At 43.7% G+C, this 19,143-nt stretch overlaps 1 protein-coding gene across 1 annotated transcript in view; it reads right to left on the bottom strand.

Moving 5' to 3' along the window:
• Window positions 1–12,501, bottom strand: part of LOC130296426 (zinc finger protein 665-like) — a 29,613-nt gene extending 17,112 nt beyond the window's left edge. The window contains exon 1 of the mRNA XM_056547929.1: window positions 12,323–12,501. Within this exon, the coding sequence (XP_056403904.1) occupies window positions 12,323–12,364 (42 nt within the window). The 5' untranslated portion in view covers window positions 12,365–12,501. The remainder of the gene's footprint in view (window positions 1–12,322) is intronic.
• Window positions 12,502–19,143: the final 6,642 nt, after the last annotated feature.

Genomic DNA, 19,143 nt, shown 5'->3' on the forward strand with positions numbered 1-19,143 from the left:
TTGTTACAGTGTGTTATCAGTGTGTGATCCCAGTAGTAAGGAGATTACATGAGGAGAAGGTTTGTTACAGTGTTATCAGTGTGTGATCCCAGTAGTAAGGAGATTACATGAGGAGGAGGTTTGTTACAGTGTGTTATCAGTGTGTGATCCCAGTAGTAAGGAGATTACATGAGGAGGAGGTTTGTTACAGTGTGTTATCAGTGTGTGATCCCAGTAGTAGGGAGATTACATGAGGAGGAGGTTTGTTACAGTGTGTTATCAGTGTGTGATCCCAGTAGTATGGAGATTACATGAGGAGGAGGTTTGTTACAGTGTGTTATCAGTGTGTGATCCCAGTAGTAAGGAGATTACATGAGGAGGAGGTTTGTTACAGTGTGTGATCCCTGGTTCTCGCTCTTTGCTCCCCCCTTAGAGCTAAGTAGAAGAATAACATTAGCCAGAGAAGGTCTTGTGTCATGTCAGCCTTTGGATTGTGTTGCTGAGATGGTGGAGGTGGATGCAGTGGCCGAGCAGAGCACTACTGGTGGTAGGTGTGGTGGGGATAATGTAAGACTGTTTCCCAACCAGGGTGCCTACAGCTGTTGCAAAACTACAATATCCAGCATGCCCGGACAGCCTTCAGCTGTCTGGGCATGCTGGGAGTTGTAGTTTTGCAACAGCTGGAGACACCATGGTTGGGAAACACTGCTGTAAGGCATCATGGCGGTTATACTGAGGGTGAACAAAAAGCCAACAATCACACATGTTGGAAACCAACATTGGTCACACTAGTATGAATCTAATCTGCTTATGCAAGTGCGCCACCTACAGGTCAGTATTCAGCAACATGGTTTGCAGATTTAAGGGGTACTCCACTGGAAAAAATGTTTTTTGTTTTTCTTAATCAACTGGTGCCAGAAAGTTAAACAGATTTGTAAATTACTTCTATTTAAAAATATGAATTCTTCCAGTACTTATTAGCTGCTGTATGCTCCAAAATTAGCTCTTTTCTTTTAGAATTTCCTTCCTGTCTGACCACAGTGCTCCCTGCTGACACCTCTGTCCATATCAGGAACTGTCCAGAGCAGGATAGGTTTTCTATGGGGATTTGCTCCTACTCTGGACAGTTCCGGACATGGACAGAGGTGTCAGCAGAGAGCACTGTGGTTAGACAGAAAGGAAATTCAAAAATAACTTCCTGTGGAGCATAGAGCAGCTGATAAGTATTGGAAGGATTAAGATTTTTAAATAAAAGTAATTTACAAATCTGTTTACCTTGGCACCAGTTGATTTAAAAAAAAAAAAAAAAAAAAGGTTTTCCAGGGGAGTACCCCTTTAAAGCGTTACTGTCATTAGTAAGAAAATATGACGATAAAGTTATTGAACTTTCCAATGTGAAGTGTAATCTTTGCTGAGTGCGTACCATTTTCCTCCCCAGGCAGGAAGTCCAGGAGATCTTATCACACTGATGACTAGAATCTACTGTAGACAACACTTCACACTCCCTTCTCCTCAGCTCAGAGAACTGAAAGCTTCAGTGATGTGTCATGTCTGATTGACACTAATTGGCTTGAGGGCCACACACCCCCCTCCCTGCAGCTCACACAGGAAACAAGTCCAGTGTGTGGAGCCCAAAGCAGTGAAATGGCTTAATGCCTGTCCGCATGGCATACACTGGGCAGTGTCCACAAGATGATCATGAAACTTAGATGATGACATCTAAATTTATATATTGTATATTTGTTATCCTGTTTTCTATTAGAAACGTATTAAACCAGAATATGCAGGAGAAGTGTAATCCCTTAAAGGGGTACTCCCGTGGAAAACTTTTTTTTTTTTATATCAACTGGTGCCAAAAAGTTAAACATATTTGTAAATTACTTCTATTAAAAATTTTTTAATCCTTCCAGTACTTTTTAGGGGCTGTATACTACAGAGGAAATTCTTTTCTTTTTTGATTTCTCTTCTGTCACGACCACAGTGCTCTCTGCTGACCTCTGCTGTCCATTTAGGAACTGTCCAAAGCAGGGGAAAATTCCCATAGCAAACATATGCTGCTCTGGACAGTTCCTAAAATGGACAGCAGAGGTCAGCAGAGAGCACTGTGGTCGTGACTAGAGATGAGCGAACTTACAGTAAATTCGATTCGTCACGAACTTCTCAGCTCGGCGGTTGCTGACTTTTCCTGCATAAATTAGTTCAGCGTTCCGGTGCTCCGGTGGGCTGGAAAAGGTGGATACAGTCCTAGGAAAGAGTCTCCTAGGACTGTGTCCACCTTTTCCAGTCCACCGGAGCACCGGAAAGCTGAACTAATTTATGCAGGAAAAGTTATCAACTGCCGAGCCGAGAAGTTCGTGACGAATCGAATTTACTGTAAGTTCGCTCATCTCTAGTCGTGACAGAAGAGAAATCCCCCCAAAAAAAGCATTTCCTCTGTAGTATTCAGCCCCTAAAAAGTACTGAAAGGATTAAGATTTTTTAATAGAAATTATTTACAAATGTTTAACTTTCTGGCACCAGTTGATGATATAAAAAATAAAAAAAGTTTTCCACGGGAGTACCCCTTAAGGAGCAAGGACGTCTGTCTTTTGACGGCTGGGACCCGTGGCGAATAGCGCGCGGCACAGATCCAGAAATACGACAAAATCAAACCTATATAAGTAGGGTATCATTTTAATTGTATGGATCTACAGAATAAAGAGAAGGTGTCATTCTTACCGAAAAATGTACTGCGTAGAAACGGAAGCCCCCAAAAGTTTCAAAATGGTGGTTTTTTTCTTTAATTTTGTCTCACAATTATAATTTTTTCCGCTTCGCCGTAGATTTTTGGGTAAAATGACTTATGTCATTACAAAGTAGAATTGGTGGCGCAAAAAAGCCATCATATGGATTTATAGGTGCAAAATTTAAAGGGTTATGATTTTTTTTAAAGAGGAAAAAATCAAAGTGCAAAAACGGAAAAACCCTCGGTCCTTAAGGGGTTAAAGAGGGGCCCCATCCTTGTTGGTCCCATTCCTTTTTGCGATTGGTAAAAAACTGTGCAGAACTCCTCTCTCCGGGGAACCGCAAATTCATGGAGGGGGATACTGACCGATGGGTGATAAAAAGCAAAGAGGAACACCCGACTGTTCTGTCCTGGGGGGGGGGGGGGGGGGGGAATCAGACGCCATAATAGAAGGCCCATAGAAGGGGTACTCCACTCAAAGGATGGGGGACAAGATGTCTGATCACGGGGGACCGGCCTCTCCATGCAGCAACCGTGCCGCACCCGACATTCTAAATAGTAGTTTCCACGAACAGAGATGTGAAGTCACGCGATTCCCCCTCCATTCATGTCTATGGGAGGGGGCATGGCAGTCGCCATGCCCCCTCCTATAGACATGAATGGAGGGGGCATGGCGTGACGTCATGAGGATGTGTGGCGTGGAGATGCCGGGGGGTCCCAGTGGCAAGACCCCAGCAATCAGACATCTTATCCCATAACCTTTGAATAGGGGATTATATGTCTCTGGGTGGAGTACCCCTTTATTGATATTGGGCCCCCTCTATTCTTTGTCCACCACTGTCATCTGGGCTTTATGTAGCTTGAGAGGATGGATATTTAGAAGGCAGAAAAAGGGGGTAAGGGGAGACTTCTCCCACAAGTGAACTTACTTTGTCTCCAAAATCCAGGACTGAAATCCTGCAGAAATGCATGGGAACTGAGTTCCTGCACTTTTTCCCAAGCAGAAACACCGTTCCCATTAGTAGGAGTCCTGCAGGACCAGCCCTTAAGTAGAAATCTTGGGGTGAGTTCACACACTTTATTTTTTTTCTTTTTAACTAGGACTAGACCCCTGTCAAAAACCCAGTTCCTTGGGCAGTCCCAAAACAAGTAATACATAGTAGTAATGTACCTTTCTCAGGTAGGTATCTCCAGCAAAGCTTAGAGACTGCGGAGTACGTCTGGAGTGTGATACGTGCTATAAGGATTTTTAATTTTTTTTTATAATTTTTTTTATTTTCAAACTTTCAGAAAACAGGTTGTGATACATTATAAAAACATAGAAGACATAATCCCAGCCATAAGGATTTTAAACTGGTTTTACTTTCGCTATACATTGAACGGTCCTTCTCGTCCTTGAATAGGGACTAAATTTGCACATAGTAGAATTCATAACAAGGAGAGCATATTGTCAAATCTGCAAAGGAGAATGATGACAATAACTCAATAGTGAGTTTTCTGATGGTGAGCAAGATATGATTTAAAAGTAAAAGATTTCCCACATTCTTAACACGAAAATGGCTTCTCCCCAGTGTGAATTCTCGCGTGTCTAGCAAGAATCGATTTCTGAATAAAACATTTCCCACATTCTGTGCACGAAAATGGCTTCTCTCCTGTGTGAGTTCTCACATGGTTATCAAGCTGTGATTTTAAAATAAAACATTTCCCACATTCTAGGCATGAAAATGGCTTCTCCCCTGTGTGAGATTTTTGATGTCTAAGAAAAGCCGATCTACTGCTAAAATGTTTCCCACATTCTGAACAAGAAAATGGTTTCTCCCCTGTGTGAGTTTTGTGATGTTCAAGAAGACCTGATTTTATAGTGAAACACTTTCCACATTCTGAACAGGAAAATGGCTTCTCCCCTGTGTGGATTCTTTGATGTTCAACAAGAACTGATTTCTGAGTGAAAGATTTCCCACATTCTAAACAAGAAAATGGCTTCTCTCCTGTGTGAGCTCTCACATGGCTATCAAGCTGTGATTTGAAAATATAACATTTCCCACATTCTAGGCATGAAAATGGCTTCTCCCCTGTGTGAGATTTTTGATGTCTATGAATAGCCGATCTACTGCTATAAAGTTTCCCACATTCTGAACAAGAGAATGGTTTCTCCCCTGTGTGAGTTTTCTGATGTTCAAGAAGACTTGATTTTATAGTGAAACACTTTCCACATTCTGAACAGGAAAATGGCTTCTCCCCTGTGTGGATTCTTTGATGTTCAACAAGAACTGATTTCTGAGTAAAAGATTTCCCGCATTCTGAACAAGAAAATGGCTTCTCTCCTGTGTGAGTTTTTTCGTGTAGAAGAAGAATGGATTTCTGAGTAAAACATTTCCCACATTCTGTACATATAAATGGCTTCTCCCCTGTGTGAATTCTTTGATGTGCTACAAGAACGGATTTCTGAATAAAAGATTTCCCACATTCTGAACAAGAAAATGGCCTCTCCCTTGTGTGAGTTCTTTTGTGTTTAACAAGGATTGATTTCTGACTAAAACATTTCCCGCATTCTGAGCAAGAAAATGGCCTCTCCCCTGTGTGAATTCTCAGATGACCAACCAGCCTTGATTTGACTGTAAAGCATTTTCCACATTCTGAACATGAAAATGGCTTCGTTTCTGCGTGGATTTTTTGATGGTGATAAAGATTTGATTTCTGAGTAAAACATTTCCCACATTCTGAACATGAAAAGGACTTCTCCATTGCATGGTCTTGCTTAGGTTTATCACCCCTTCTGTAACTTCTTTTTTGTTTAACAGTCTGTGATGGATCAGTAGACAGGACGGGTATAACAGGATGAGATGACAGATCTTGGCTGTGAAGGTCTGAGGGTGTATCTGGGATAATGGAATGTTCTTCATATGTATCTTGTGTGATATCATCATCTGCTTTATAATCTGAAGATATAAGATTCTCCTCTGATCTCCTGGTACAAGAATCTGCCAAGGATAAAATTTGATTATTTTTTTTATTAAATTAACCTTAAAATAAATTACACCGGTGCTCAGTGTGGAGTGTGTGCTGTATGCGGGGCGCGCTCCATAGACTGGAGTACAGCACTCGAGAATCATCGGCACTCTCAGAGATAAATGGAAAGTGTGCAGTCTATGGATAGATGACGCGTGCTACTCTCTGCAAGAGCCAGGGTCCTGTTCCAGAGATCGCGGGTTCCAGCGCTCGAACCCCCTCCCGCGATCAACTACTTATCTTCTATCCTGTAGATAAGTTTCTATTCACTTTCTTGTACAGTGGTCTCAAACTGTGGCCCTCCAGATGTTGCCAACGGCTGTCCGGGCATGCTGGGAATTGAAGTTATACAACATCTGGAGGCCCACAGTTTGAGAACACTGTTCTTGTAAGGACTTTTCTGGTCTGTTTTCAGGATAAGTTATCAATATAAGATCAGTTGCATAGATAGGAGAGAGGGGACCCCATATCAGCCACATGGTCTACCACTATGGTACTTACGCCCTAGGGAGCCGACACCCAACAACCCGCCAATCAGCTGTTGGCTAGAGCTAAAGTTTCTACATATACAGAGAATAGTGCTTGGAACAGTCCGTTTCATACACAGAAAAAAATAAATCAACGGTCTCGAAAATTGCATTCTCTACTACTTTATCTTATGGCGGTCAACATCAGACCCGGACTGACCATCAGGCACACAGGGCATTTCCCTGGTGGGGCCAGGACGGGTGTCTGCCTATCAGAGCCAGAGAAAAAAGGTTTGACAAGGAGAGATTTCTCCTGCCCTGCTATGACATTATACAGCAGCAGTCAGTGTGTCAGCCTGTCAGGACTCAGGACCTGTAAATGGCAGCTGCAACATCACACACAGTTCTTGAGATGGAAGCAGTCACTGTGTTATAATGACTGTATGTGAGGAGATGAGGACCTGATATAATGACTGTATGTGAGGAGATGAGGACCTGATATAATGACTGTATGTGAGGAGATGAGGACCTGATATAATGACTGTATGTGAGGAGATGAAGACCTGATATAATGACTGTATGTGAGGAGATGAGGACTGATATAATGACTGTATGTGAGGAGATGAGGACCTGATATAATGACTGTATGTGAGGAGATGAGGACTGATATAATGACTGTATGTGAGGAGATGAGGACCTGATATAATGACTGTATGTGAGGAGATGAGGACCTGATATAATGACTGTATGTGAGGAGATGAGGACTGATATAATGACTGTATGTGAGGAGATGAGGACTGATATAATGACTGTATGTGAGGAGATGAGGACTGATATAATGACTGTATGTGAGGGGATGAGGACCTGATATAATGACTGTATGTGAGGAGATGAGGACCTGATATAATGACTGTATGTGAGGAGATGAGGACTGATATAATGACTGTATGTGAGGAGATGAGGACTGATATAATGACTGTATGTGAGGAGATGAGGACCTGATATAATGACTGTATGTGAGGAGATGAGGACCTGATATAATGACTGTATGTGAGGAGATGAGGACCTGATATAATGACTGTATGTGAGGAGATGAGGACCTGATATAATGACTGTATGTGAGGAGATGAGGACCTGATATAATGACTGTATGTGAGGAGATGAGGACCTGATATAATGACTGTATGTGAGGAGATGAGGACCTGATATAATGACTGTATGTGAGGAGATGAGGACCTGATATAATGACTGTATGTGAGGAGATGAGGACCTGATATAATGACTGTATGTGAGGAGATGAGGACCTGATATAATGACTGTATGTGAGGAGATGAGGACCTGATATAATGACTGTATGTGAGGAGATGAGGACCTGATATAATGACTGTATGTGAGGAGATGAGGACCTGATATAATGACTGTATGTGAGGAGATGAGGACCTGATATAATGACTGTATGTGAGGAGATGAGGACCTGATATAATGACTGTATGTGAGGAGATGAGGACCTGATATAATGACTGTATGTGAGGAGATGAGGACCTGATATAATGACTGTATGTGAGGAGATGAGGACCTGATATAATGACTGTATGTGAGGAGATGAGGACCTGATATAATGACTGTATGTGAGGAGATGAGGACCTGATATAATGACTGTATGTGAGGAGATGAGGACCTGATATAATGACTGTATGTGAGGAGATGAGGACCTGATATAATGACTGTATGTGAGGAGATGAGGACCTGATATAATGACTGTATGTGAGGAGATGAGGACCTGATATAATGACTGTATGTGAGGAGATGAGGACCTGATATAATGACTGTATGTGAGGAGATGAGGACCTGATATAATGACTGTATGTGAGGAGATGAGGACCTGATATAATGACTGTATGTGAGGAGATGAGGACCTGATATAATGACTGTATGTGAGGAGATGAGGACCTGATATAATGACTGTATGTGAGGAGATGAGGACCTGATATAATGACTGTATGTGAGGAGATGAGGACCTGATATAATGACTGTATGTGAGGAGATGAGGACTGATATAATGACTGTATGTGAGGAGATGAGGACTGATATAATGACTGTATGTGAGGAGATGAGGACCTGATATAATGACTGTATGTGAGGAGATGAGGACCTGATATAATGACTGTATGTGAGGAGATGAGGACCTGATATAATGACTGTATGTGAGGGGATGAGGACCTGATATAATGACTGTATGTGAGGAGATGAGGACTTGATATAATGACTGTATGTGAGGAGATGAGGACCTGATATAATGACTGTATGTGAGGAGATGAGGACCTGATATAATGACTGTATGTGAGGAGATGAGGACCTGATATAATGACTGTATGTGAGGAGATGAGGACCTGATATAATGACTGTATGTGAGGAGATGAGGACCTGATATAATGACTGTATGTGAGGAGATGAGGACCTGATATAATGACTGTATGTGAGGAGATGAGGACCTGATATAATGACTGTATGTGAGGAGATGAGGACCTGATATAATGACTGTATGTGAGGAGATGAGGACCTGATATAATGACTGTATGTGAGGAGATGAGGACCTGATATAATGACTGTATGTGAGGAGATGAGGACCTGATATAATGACTGTATGTGAGGAGATGAGGACCTGATATAATGACTGTATGTGAGGAGATGAGGACCTGATATAATGACTGTATGTGAGGAGATGAGGACCTGATATAATGACTGTATGTGAGGAGATGAGGACCTGATATAATGACTGTATGTGAGGAGATGAGGACCTGATATAATGACTGTATGTGAGGAGATGAGGACCTGATATAATGACTGTATGTGAGGAGATGAGGACCTGATATAATGACTGTATGTGAGGAGATGAGGACCTGATATAATGACTGTATGTGAGGAGATGAGGACCTGATATAATGACTGTATGTGAGGAGATGAGGACCTGATATAATGACTGTATGTGAGGAGATGAGGACCTGATATAATGACTGTATGTGAGGAGATGAGGACCTGATATAATGACTGTATGTGAGGAGATGAGGACCTGATATAATGACTGTATGTGAGGAGATGAGGACCTGATATAATGACTGTATGTGAGGAGATGAGGACCTGATATAATGACTGTATGTGAGGAGATGAGGACCTGATATAATGACTGTATGTGAGGAGATGAGGACTGATATAATGACTGTATGTGAGGAGATGAGGACTGATATAATGACTGTATGTGAGGAGATGAGGACCTGATATAATGACTGTATGTGAGGAGATGAGGACCTGATATAATGACTGTATGTGAGGAGATGAGGACCTGATATAATGACTGTATGTGAGGAGATGAGGACCTGATATAATGACTGTATGTGAGGGGATGAGGACCTGATATAATGACTGTATGTGAGGAGATGAGGACTGATATAATGACTGTATGTGAGGAGATGAGGATTTGATATAATGACTGTATGTGAGGAGATGAGGACCTGATATAATGACTGTATGTGAGGAGATGAGGACCTGATATAATGACTGTATGTGAGGAGATGAGGACCTGATATAATGACTGTATGTGAGGAGATGAGGACTGATATAATGACTGTATGTGAGGAGATGAGGACCTGATATAATGACTGTATGTGAGGAGATGAGGACCTGATATAATGACTGTATGTGAGGAGATGAGGACCTGATATAATGACTGTATGTGAGGAGATGAGGACCTGATATAATGACTGTATGTGAGGAGATGAGGACCTGATATAATGACTGTATGTGAGGAGATGAGGACCTGATATAATGACTGTATGTGAGGAGATGAGGACCTGATATAATGACTGTATGTGAGGAGATGAGGACCTGATATAATGACTGTATGTGAGGAGATGAGGACCTGATATAATGACTGTATGTGAGGAGATGAGGACCTGATATAATGACTGTATGTGAGGAGATGAGGACCTGATATAATGACTGTATGTGAGGAGATGAGGACCTGATATAATGACTGTATGTGAGGAGATGAGGACCTGATATAATGACTGTATGTGAGGAGATGAGGACCTGATATAATGACTGTATGTGAGGAGATGAGGACCTGATATAATGACTGTATGTGAGGAGATGAGGACCTGATATAATGACTGTATGTGAGGAGATGAGGACCTGATATAATGACTGTATGTGAGGAGATGAGGACCTGATATAATGACTGTATGTGAGGAGATGAGGACTGATATAATGACTGTATGTGAGGAGATGAGGACTGATATAATGACTGTATGTGAGGAGATGAGGACCTGATATAATGACTGTATGTGAGGAGATGAGGACCTGATATAATGACTGTATGTGAGGAGATGAGGACCTGATATAATGACTGTATGTGAGGGGATGAGGACCTGATATAATGACTGTATGTGAGGAGATGAGGATTTGATATAATGACTGTATGTGAGGAGATGAGGACCTGATATAATGACTGTATGTGAGGAGATGAGGACCTGATATAATGACTGTATGTGAGGAGATGAGGACCTGATATAATGACTGTATGTGAGGAGATGAGGACTGATATAATGACTGTATGTGAGGAGATGAGGACCTGATATAATGACTGTATGTGAGGGGATGAGGACTGATATAATGACTGTATGTGAGGAGATGAGGACCTGATATAATGACTGTATGTGAGGAGATGAGGACCTGATATAATGACTGTATGTGAGGAGATGAGGACCTGATATAATGACTGTATGTGAGGAGATGAGGACCTGATATAATGACTGTATGTGAGGAGATGAGGACCTGATATAATGACTGTATGTGAGGAGATGAGGACTGATATAATGACTGTATGTGAGGAGATGAGGACCTGATATAATGACTGTATGTGAGGGGATGAGGACCTGATATAATGACTGTATGTGAGGAGATGAGGACTGATATAATGACTGTATGTGAGGAGATGAGGACCTGATATAATGACTGTATGTGAGGAGATGAGGACTGATATAATGACTGTATGTGAGGAGATGAGGACTGATATAATGACTGTATGTGAGGAGATGAGGACCTGATATAATGACTGTATGTGAGGGGATGAGGACCTGATATAATGACTGTATGTGAGGAGATGAGGACTGATATAATGACTGTATGTGAGGACTGAGGACCTGATATAATGACTGTATGTGAGGAGATGAGGACCTGATATAATGACTGTATGTGAGGAGATGAGGACTTGATATAATGACTGTATGTGAGGAGATGAGGACCTGATATAATGACTGTATGTGAGGAGATGAGGACCTGATATAATGACTGTATGTGAGGAGATGAGGACCTGATATAATGACTGTATGTGAGGAGATGAGGACTGATATAATGACTGTATGTGAGGAGATGAGGACCTGATATAATGACTGTATGTGAGGAGATGAGGACCTGATATAATGACTGTATGTGAGGAGATGAGGACCTGATATAATGACTGTATGTGAGGAGATGAGGACTGATATAATGACTGTATGTGAGGAGATGAGGACCTGATATAATGACTGTATGTGAGGAGATGAGGACCTGATATAATGACACTACTTTTTGGCCCACACAGTTGGGAACATCACTTGAATATTCTGAAGACCGGTTCCACATTGACAGTGACCTAAGAGGGTGATGGCGGCAGATCGGATAAGAATACTATACACAGGCTCACACTGTTGTTGTGCTCCATAACTGAGGGGATGGCAGTAATAAGCTCCTTCTTTTGGGCACTGACCCTGTTGCTGAATGTTACTGCACTTTATTTCCTAATTACTTTGTGGATGAAGGGGTTAATGCTGCGTTGACTGTTGTATGTGTGTATGTGGGGCAGTTAGAAATATATTTAAGGGGTATGAATGTATTCAGGGTCAGTGTTATGAAATTATTTCCTTACCATAGTGTATGGATGTTGCAGGAATTAGGGGCCAAAGATGTCTCCACAGCAAACTCTGAAGTCATGTCTGAGCCAGACGGAGAAGAAAAAGAGGACGTCACCTGTCAGTCACTGGATTATAGAGTTGCTGCCCTCCCTCCTGACTTGTCTGTTATAGTAAACATAGTGGTCATTACTCACCTGGGCAGTTACCAGTAGGAATGTCCTCCTTATACTGCCCATCACCGCTCATATCTGTCTCTTCTTCTTTCTGTATGTCTGTAGCATTAATAGAGTTCAGATAGTTCCGTATAGTAATGTCCTCCATATACTGCTCATCACCGCTCACATCTGTCTCTGCTTCTTCTTTCTTTAGGTCTGCAGCATTAATATAGATCAGATCTTTCCCTGTTGGAATGTCCTCCTTATTCTTCATATCGACACTCATATCTGTCTCTTCTTTCTTTATGTCTGTAGCATTAATATATATGAGATCTTTCCCTGTGGGAATGTCTTCCATATACTGCTCATCACTGCTCACATCTGTCGCTTCTTCCTTTATGTCTCTAGCATTAATATTTATGAGATTTTTCCCTGTAGGAATGTCCTGCATATACTGCTCATCACCGCTCACATCTGTCTCTTCTTCCTTTATGTCTCTAGCATTAATATTTATGAGATTTTTCCCTGTAGGAATGTCCTGCTTATACTGCTCATCACCGCTCACATCTGTCTCTTCTTCCTTCATGGCTGTAACATTAATATAGATCAGATCTTTCCCTGTAGGAATGTCCTCCTTATACTTCTCATCACTGCTCATATCTGTCTCTGGATGATTACTTTATCTTAGATCATCACACTGATTGATGGTCTGTGGAAAAAAATATAGTAAAAGTCATCAGATAGTAGAAGTCACGAGCAGAAAAGATCAATAAAGGTATCTTGTTGGGATAAGCTGTCCTGTGTCTGTACATAAGGAATATCACTGTGTGGATGTCCTTTATATTACTTCTTTCTGCTCCACAGCTCCCCCTCTGCAATCTAACTGCGGGGTGCCCATGGGTTGCTGAGGAAGCCGGAGGCGTTACCTGTGCCTCGATGTCTTCCTTCCCCTGTTGCTTACGTTATCTTGCCTTAAAGGGGTACTCCGGTGGATAACTTTTTTTTTTTTTTAAATCAACTGGTGCCAGAAAGTTAAACAGATTTGTAAATTAATTCTATAAAAAATTCTTAATCCTTCCAGTACATATTAGCAGCTGTATACTACAGAGGAAATTCTTTTTTGATCTCTTTTCTGTCTGACTACTGTTACGCCGAGCGCTCCGGGTCCCTGCTCCCATCCGGAGCACTCGCGGCGTTCTCCTCTCTGCACTGACATTGCCGACGGGGATGCGATTCGCATAGCGGGACGCGCCCGCTCGCGGATCGCATCCCAATCCACTTACCTGTCCCGGTCCCTAGCTGTCACGTCCTGGCGCGCGCGGCTCCGCTCTCTAGGGCGCGCGCGCGCCAGCTCTCTAAGATTTAAAGGGCCAGTGCACCACTGATTGGTGCCTGGCCCAATCACTGTAATTAGCTTCCACCTGCTCCTGCTCTATATAACCTCACTTCCCCTTCCCAGCATTACCGGATCTTGTTGCCCTTGTGCCTAGAGAAAGCGTTTCCTGTGATTGCCATACCAGTGTTTCCAGACCTTCTGCTATCACCATTGACTACGAACCTTGCCGCCTGCCCTGACCTTCTGCTACGTCTGACCTTGCCTCTGTCTAGTCCTTCTGTCCCACGCCTTCTCAGCAGTCAGCGAGGTTGAGCCGTTACCGGTGGATACGACCTGGTTGCTACCGCCGCAGCAAGACCATCCCGCTTTGCGGCGGGCTCTGGTGAATACCAGTAGCAGCTTAGAACCGGTCCACCGGTACGGTCAACGCCAATCCCTCGCTGACACAGAGGATCCACATCCAGCCTGCCGAATCCTAACAACTACAGTGCTCTCTGTTGACACCTCTGTCCATTTTAGGAACTGTCCAGGGCAGCATATGTATGCTATTGGGATTTTCTCCTGCTCTGGATAGTTCCTGATATAGACAGAGGTGTCAGCAGAGCCCATGTCAGATAAGAAATCCAAAAAGAAAAGAATTTCCTCTGTAGTATACAGCCGCTAATAAGTACTGGATGGATTAAAGGGGTATTCCAGGAATTTTTATTATTTGACTATGCTACAGGGGCTGTAAAGTTTGTGTAGTTCATAATATAGTGTCTGTACCTGTGTGTGATGGTTTTCACACAATTCTTCTGTGATTTTCTCCCCAATATTTATTTTTAACAGCATACAAAATGATTTATCTCAGATTTTTCCCAGGTTGCAATGCGGCCGAGACCTGACTCACTAGTCAGCTGATGACAGGGAGCCTGTCTGCTTCAATGGGTGGAGGGATCGCTTGGTGGGAGAGAGATCAAACTGCAACTAATGCATCAGCTGTAGGCACCCTGATTGAAAACCACAGGTCTTTGAATTGATGCAGTTCATTTATGTTTCAATGGGTGGGGTGGCTGATGTGTGGGAGGGAGGGAGGAAAATGGAATTATGGTATTTGTAGTAAAAAAAAAAAAAACTCAAACAGGAAATACCAGTTCACAAAAAGCTAGCCACAGTGTAATTGTAATCTCACAACATAGCCATTTAGCCCAAGACAAGCGCAGATCCTTCCTAAGCATGTCCTAATTCAAGAAAGTTTATTGAAAAACCAAATGAATACAAAACAGATGTAGGCAAACAGTACATTGAACATTAGCCTGGCCAAAATAGCAATAAAGAAGGAAGACAAAGACTCGGCCTATGCAGAGCAGTATAAACAACATATTGAAACTTCACTAAAACCAAAAACATGTGGTTATCAAAAAGCCTTCTAGGTGCCAGGGCAAGTGGGTAAAAAGGAGAGATAGGGTGCAAGGTGAGGAATAGGAACAAGCAAGGAGGAGGAAGACCCCTAGGCACTCAAACTGAAAAATAAAAACCACATTAGAGGAGAAAAGAAAATATACAGATCAGTTCAGGACAAAAGAGAGAATACCAAACAAGGACAAAGAAGGAACAATAAGGAAAAGACACACAACAGGGCAAACAGTCAGACCAACATAAAGCAAAGAAATCCCAATGGGGCGGACACCAGTAGCTCCGGATGGGGATATCAAGGTCAGCGGAACAAAACTAGAAGCAAACTTCATCTCAGAAGCCGGAATTCAGGGGAGGAGCCAGGTTGCAGCTAGTTTGGTCACATCCTCAGAGTGAACAACCAGGAGTTCTTCCATGTGTTGAATGTGTGTTACCTCGGCAAACCATTCCTCGAGAGAGGGAGGCACAGGGCTCTTCCAGTGTCTAGGAATAACAGTTTTAGCAGCCTGAAGAAGATGTTGTGCAAGGGACTTTTTGTACTTCGCTTGCGCCATTGGGAACATGTAAAGCAGGGCAGCTTCCGGGCAAGAGGGTACCTGGATCCTGGTCACATCCCTGACCACTTGAAGAACCGAGCACCAGAAAGAAAGAAGCTGGCGGCAACTCCACCAAATATGAGTCATAGTACCCTCGTCACCACCACAACGCCAACATGAGCTCGGAACAGTCGGGTACCAATGATGAAGCATCGCAGGGACCCGGTACCAACGGGATAAAATTTTATAGCTCGTCTCCTGAGCCTTTGTGGCAATGACAGCCTTATGAGTGAGGAAAAAGCATCTTTGCCATTGATCTAGGGGAAATGTTTTGCCCAACTCAGATTCCCAAGCTCGACAAAAACTCAGGAGGACTTTGGTTCGGGGGGACAATAGCAAGCAGTAGATGACAGAGATGGAGTGACGAGGGTACGAGGAGGCAAAGCACAACAGTTCGAATGGGGTGGGGCCTCGGGGTAGGGTAAAGTTCCCTGGGAGACCAGAATAAAAATGTCATAGCTGGAGGTAGGCAAACAGGGCGCGTCTAGACAGAGGGCGCTACCGCAGAAGGACTTAAAGAGGTTTGAGCACACCACCAGCTAGGACATGGTGAAATCAAAGTGGGTGAGATAGAGTAGCTCCGAAGAAAGCGCCATTCTCGGAGGACCCGGGCAGAAAATGTGGATTGTCAGTGATTGGGAGAAGAGGGCCTCCCCTGTCAATGAGGCTAGCCCCTTGAGCTGTGTGGTGTAAGATCAACATAGTGTGCCTGGTAGAAAAGGAGGTGGGAAAGGTATGCTGAGATGTCAGGGACCAGGCCCATGGCAGGGTGGAGAGTGCTTTGGGGGCAAACGTCTTGAGCCAGAAGAACCCAGAGCTTCGACTCATGATTGTGGAATAAATCGAGCACCCGCGAGTGAGCACAGGCCAGGTAGTACAGACGACAATCAGGGAGGCCCACCCCACCTAAGGACTTAGGGCAAGACAGTGTGAGTCGGTTAAGACGAGGGCGGGCCGAGGCCCATACAAAAGAACCAAAGCAAGCCTGTAGTTGTCTCCAGTATAAAGAGGGAATGTGAAGGGGAATCGTCTGTAATAAATATAACAAGCGGGGCATCAGGGTCATTTTGAGGACGTTCAGCCGTCCAAACCATGAGAAATCCTTACGTTTCCAGGAGTCCAATTCCGTCCGGGAAAAGTTATGTGAAAATAAATGAGAGAGATCCCTAGGAACAGTCAACCCCAGGTACCGGATGCCCCTACCGGGCCAGCTAAACGGGAAGGTCAATTTAAGGGAGGGCACTATACGGTCAGGTAAGGAAACATTAAGTGCTTCTGACTCAGAGAGGTTAATTTTAAAATTAGACCAGACCCCAAAGTCGGCCAATCGGGACATTAGACTAGGAAGATAGGGCAGGTGCATACTGATTTTAGCCAGGCGTGCTGTGATGAACAAACAGTGAAAGAAATCTCTGACCTGCACTAAACTATAAGACAGAGTGCAGTCCACTGAACGATATAAAGAAAAGACACTAGCACCACCTAGTGGGCAGTGATAATCTTGTCACCACAACACAGCCTGATCATTTTAACTCTCATTATTTTTGTTGTCATAAATACAATCAGATTTTAATAAAGACAATAAAAGTTATATTTTAGGGGGGTCTTTAGTTACTGGTACCGTTCCCCGGAGGGGTCGTCCCCTCCAATAAGGGGATTAGTCATTTATATTAGACTAGGAAGAGACGTCAGCGGGTCAGTGACATACACCATAAGGTCGTCTGCGAATGCAGAGCATTTGTACACACAGTTCCCAATAGCAACCCCGTGAATGTCAGGATCCGCTCGGATGGTAGCCAGAAGATGTTCCATCACCAGAACGTACAGGAGAGGGGAAAGGGGGCAGCCCTGTCTAGTGCCGTTATGGATCGGGAATACCGTGGAGAAGGACCCATTGCTTTTCAGGCGGGCTGTACGGCGTGGTACAGCGCCAACATTTTTGCTGAGAGATTGGGACCCAGACCCACATGTTGCAAGGTTTGTGCCAAGGAGGACCAGGAAATGCGATCAAAGGCCTTTTCGGCATCTAGTGAGAGGATCATCATTAGGCAATTTCTTAGATTGTGCAGAGGGAGGTATATTATTCAAGCGGTTGGCCAGGAGTTTGGGGTAAAGTTTCAGGTCGACATTTACAAATCTGTTTAACTTGCTGGCATCAGTTGTTGATTTGTTTTGTACTGGAGTACCCCTTTAAGTAGGCTTTAGCAATCGAGTGCTGATTACATGGATCAATGTAATACAATAGCATTACATTGATCTACAATATGTAAGCCATTAACTGATGGCTTATAATAGGCACCTAGGAGGGGAGCCAAAAAAGGAAGGAAATGTTTTATAAAATATCCCTTCCCCTAAAAAAATAAAAATAAATTTGAAAAAATAGAATACACCTTGGCGCTGGGGATCCCAGGTAGTGCGCCCCACAGCAGCTATTATGTCAACCTAATGGGACCTTGTATCACCATTAAATGAAATTAAAATTATATATATAGGAATGGTAGATGGCAGCAGTAATGGGGACTTACTGATAGTGGAATATGCCGATCCAAGAGTGCAGTGACTATATATGCACACTTTCCAGGATTGTTTTTTTACTGTCGGAGCTACTAAGTTCCCTATATTTTGACTTCGGGAATTTAGTAGCTCCGACAGTAAAAAATAAATCCTGGAAAGACAATACTACTAATACAGATTTCTTTAAAAAAAAACCCGGCTTCTTCCCCTGTCACATGTGCAAAGGATGTAAGTCCACTGGAATCATCATCCCAAAAACACTTATTAATAACAAAGATGGCACTTTTGAGAAAAAAATAAGTTCCCATATTAACTGCAAAATTAAGGGAGTCATTTATGGAATAGACTGCCCATGTGGAAAAACTTATATAGGATGAACAAAAAGACTTTTGTCAAAAAGCATTGGTGAGCGTCTATGTAATTAGCCTAATTGGCTACATTTGTGGGAGTGGTGTGGGGTATAAAACCTCCCCTATCCCACAGGTAGGGGCGTATGTATCGTTGGCGGTAGTTCTCTTGTCAGTCTACCGTATTAGGTCATGCGTTCCCCGGAGTGTGAGTCGTGGTGGTCCGATTCCCGTCCCCTCGTGTTTTCCTGTTAGGTAAGTGATGGCTTCGGCCCCTGCTGTGCCCTGATGCCACCCGGCCCTGTCCTCCAGAACGGCTCCCCGCATGGCAATTCCAGCCCGGGGCGAGCCCCACTCCTGCCAGGCCCGGTGCTTGTCTCCACCCGCCGGCCCCGCTGCTTGTCATGTGTTCGGCCGGGGGGGGGGGGGGGAGGAGGAGGGTTTTTTTTCGGGTCCCTGTACTGCCTCGGCCCCGCGCTCATTTCCCTGCTCATTCCGGTCTGCCCGGGGGGGGGGGGTGCGTTGCTGCGCCGGGCCCAGGGCTCCCCTGTCCTCCTGGCGGCTCCGCTCCACAAGCGCACAGCCGGGCGGGGGCGATGGGGCCCCCGGTTCCCCTGCGGCACGACTCCAACCCCGGGGCCGGCAACCGCGGGCAGTTCCTTTACCTGGTCG

The sequence above is a fragment of the Hyla sarda genome, chromosome 1, assembly GCF_029499605.1.
Source record: "Hyla sarda isolate aHylSar1 chromosome 1, aHylSar1.hap1, whole genome shotgun sequence".
In the NCBI taxonomy this organism is placed as follows: Eukaryota; Metazoa; Chordata; class Amphibia; order Anura; family Hylidae; genus Hyla; species Hyla sarda.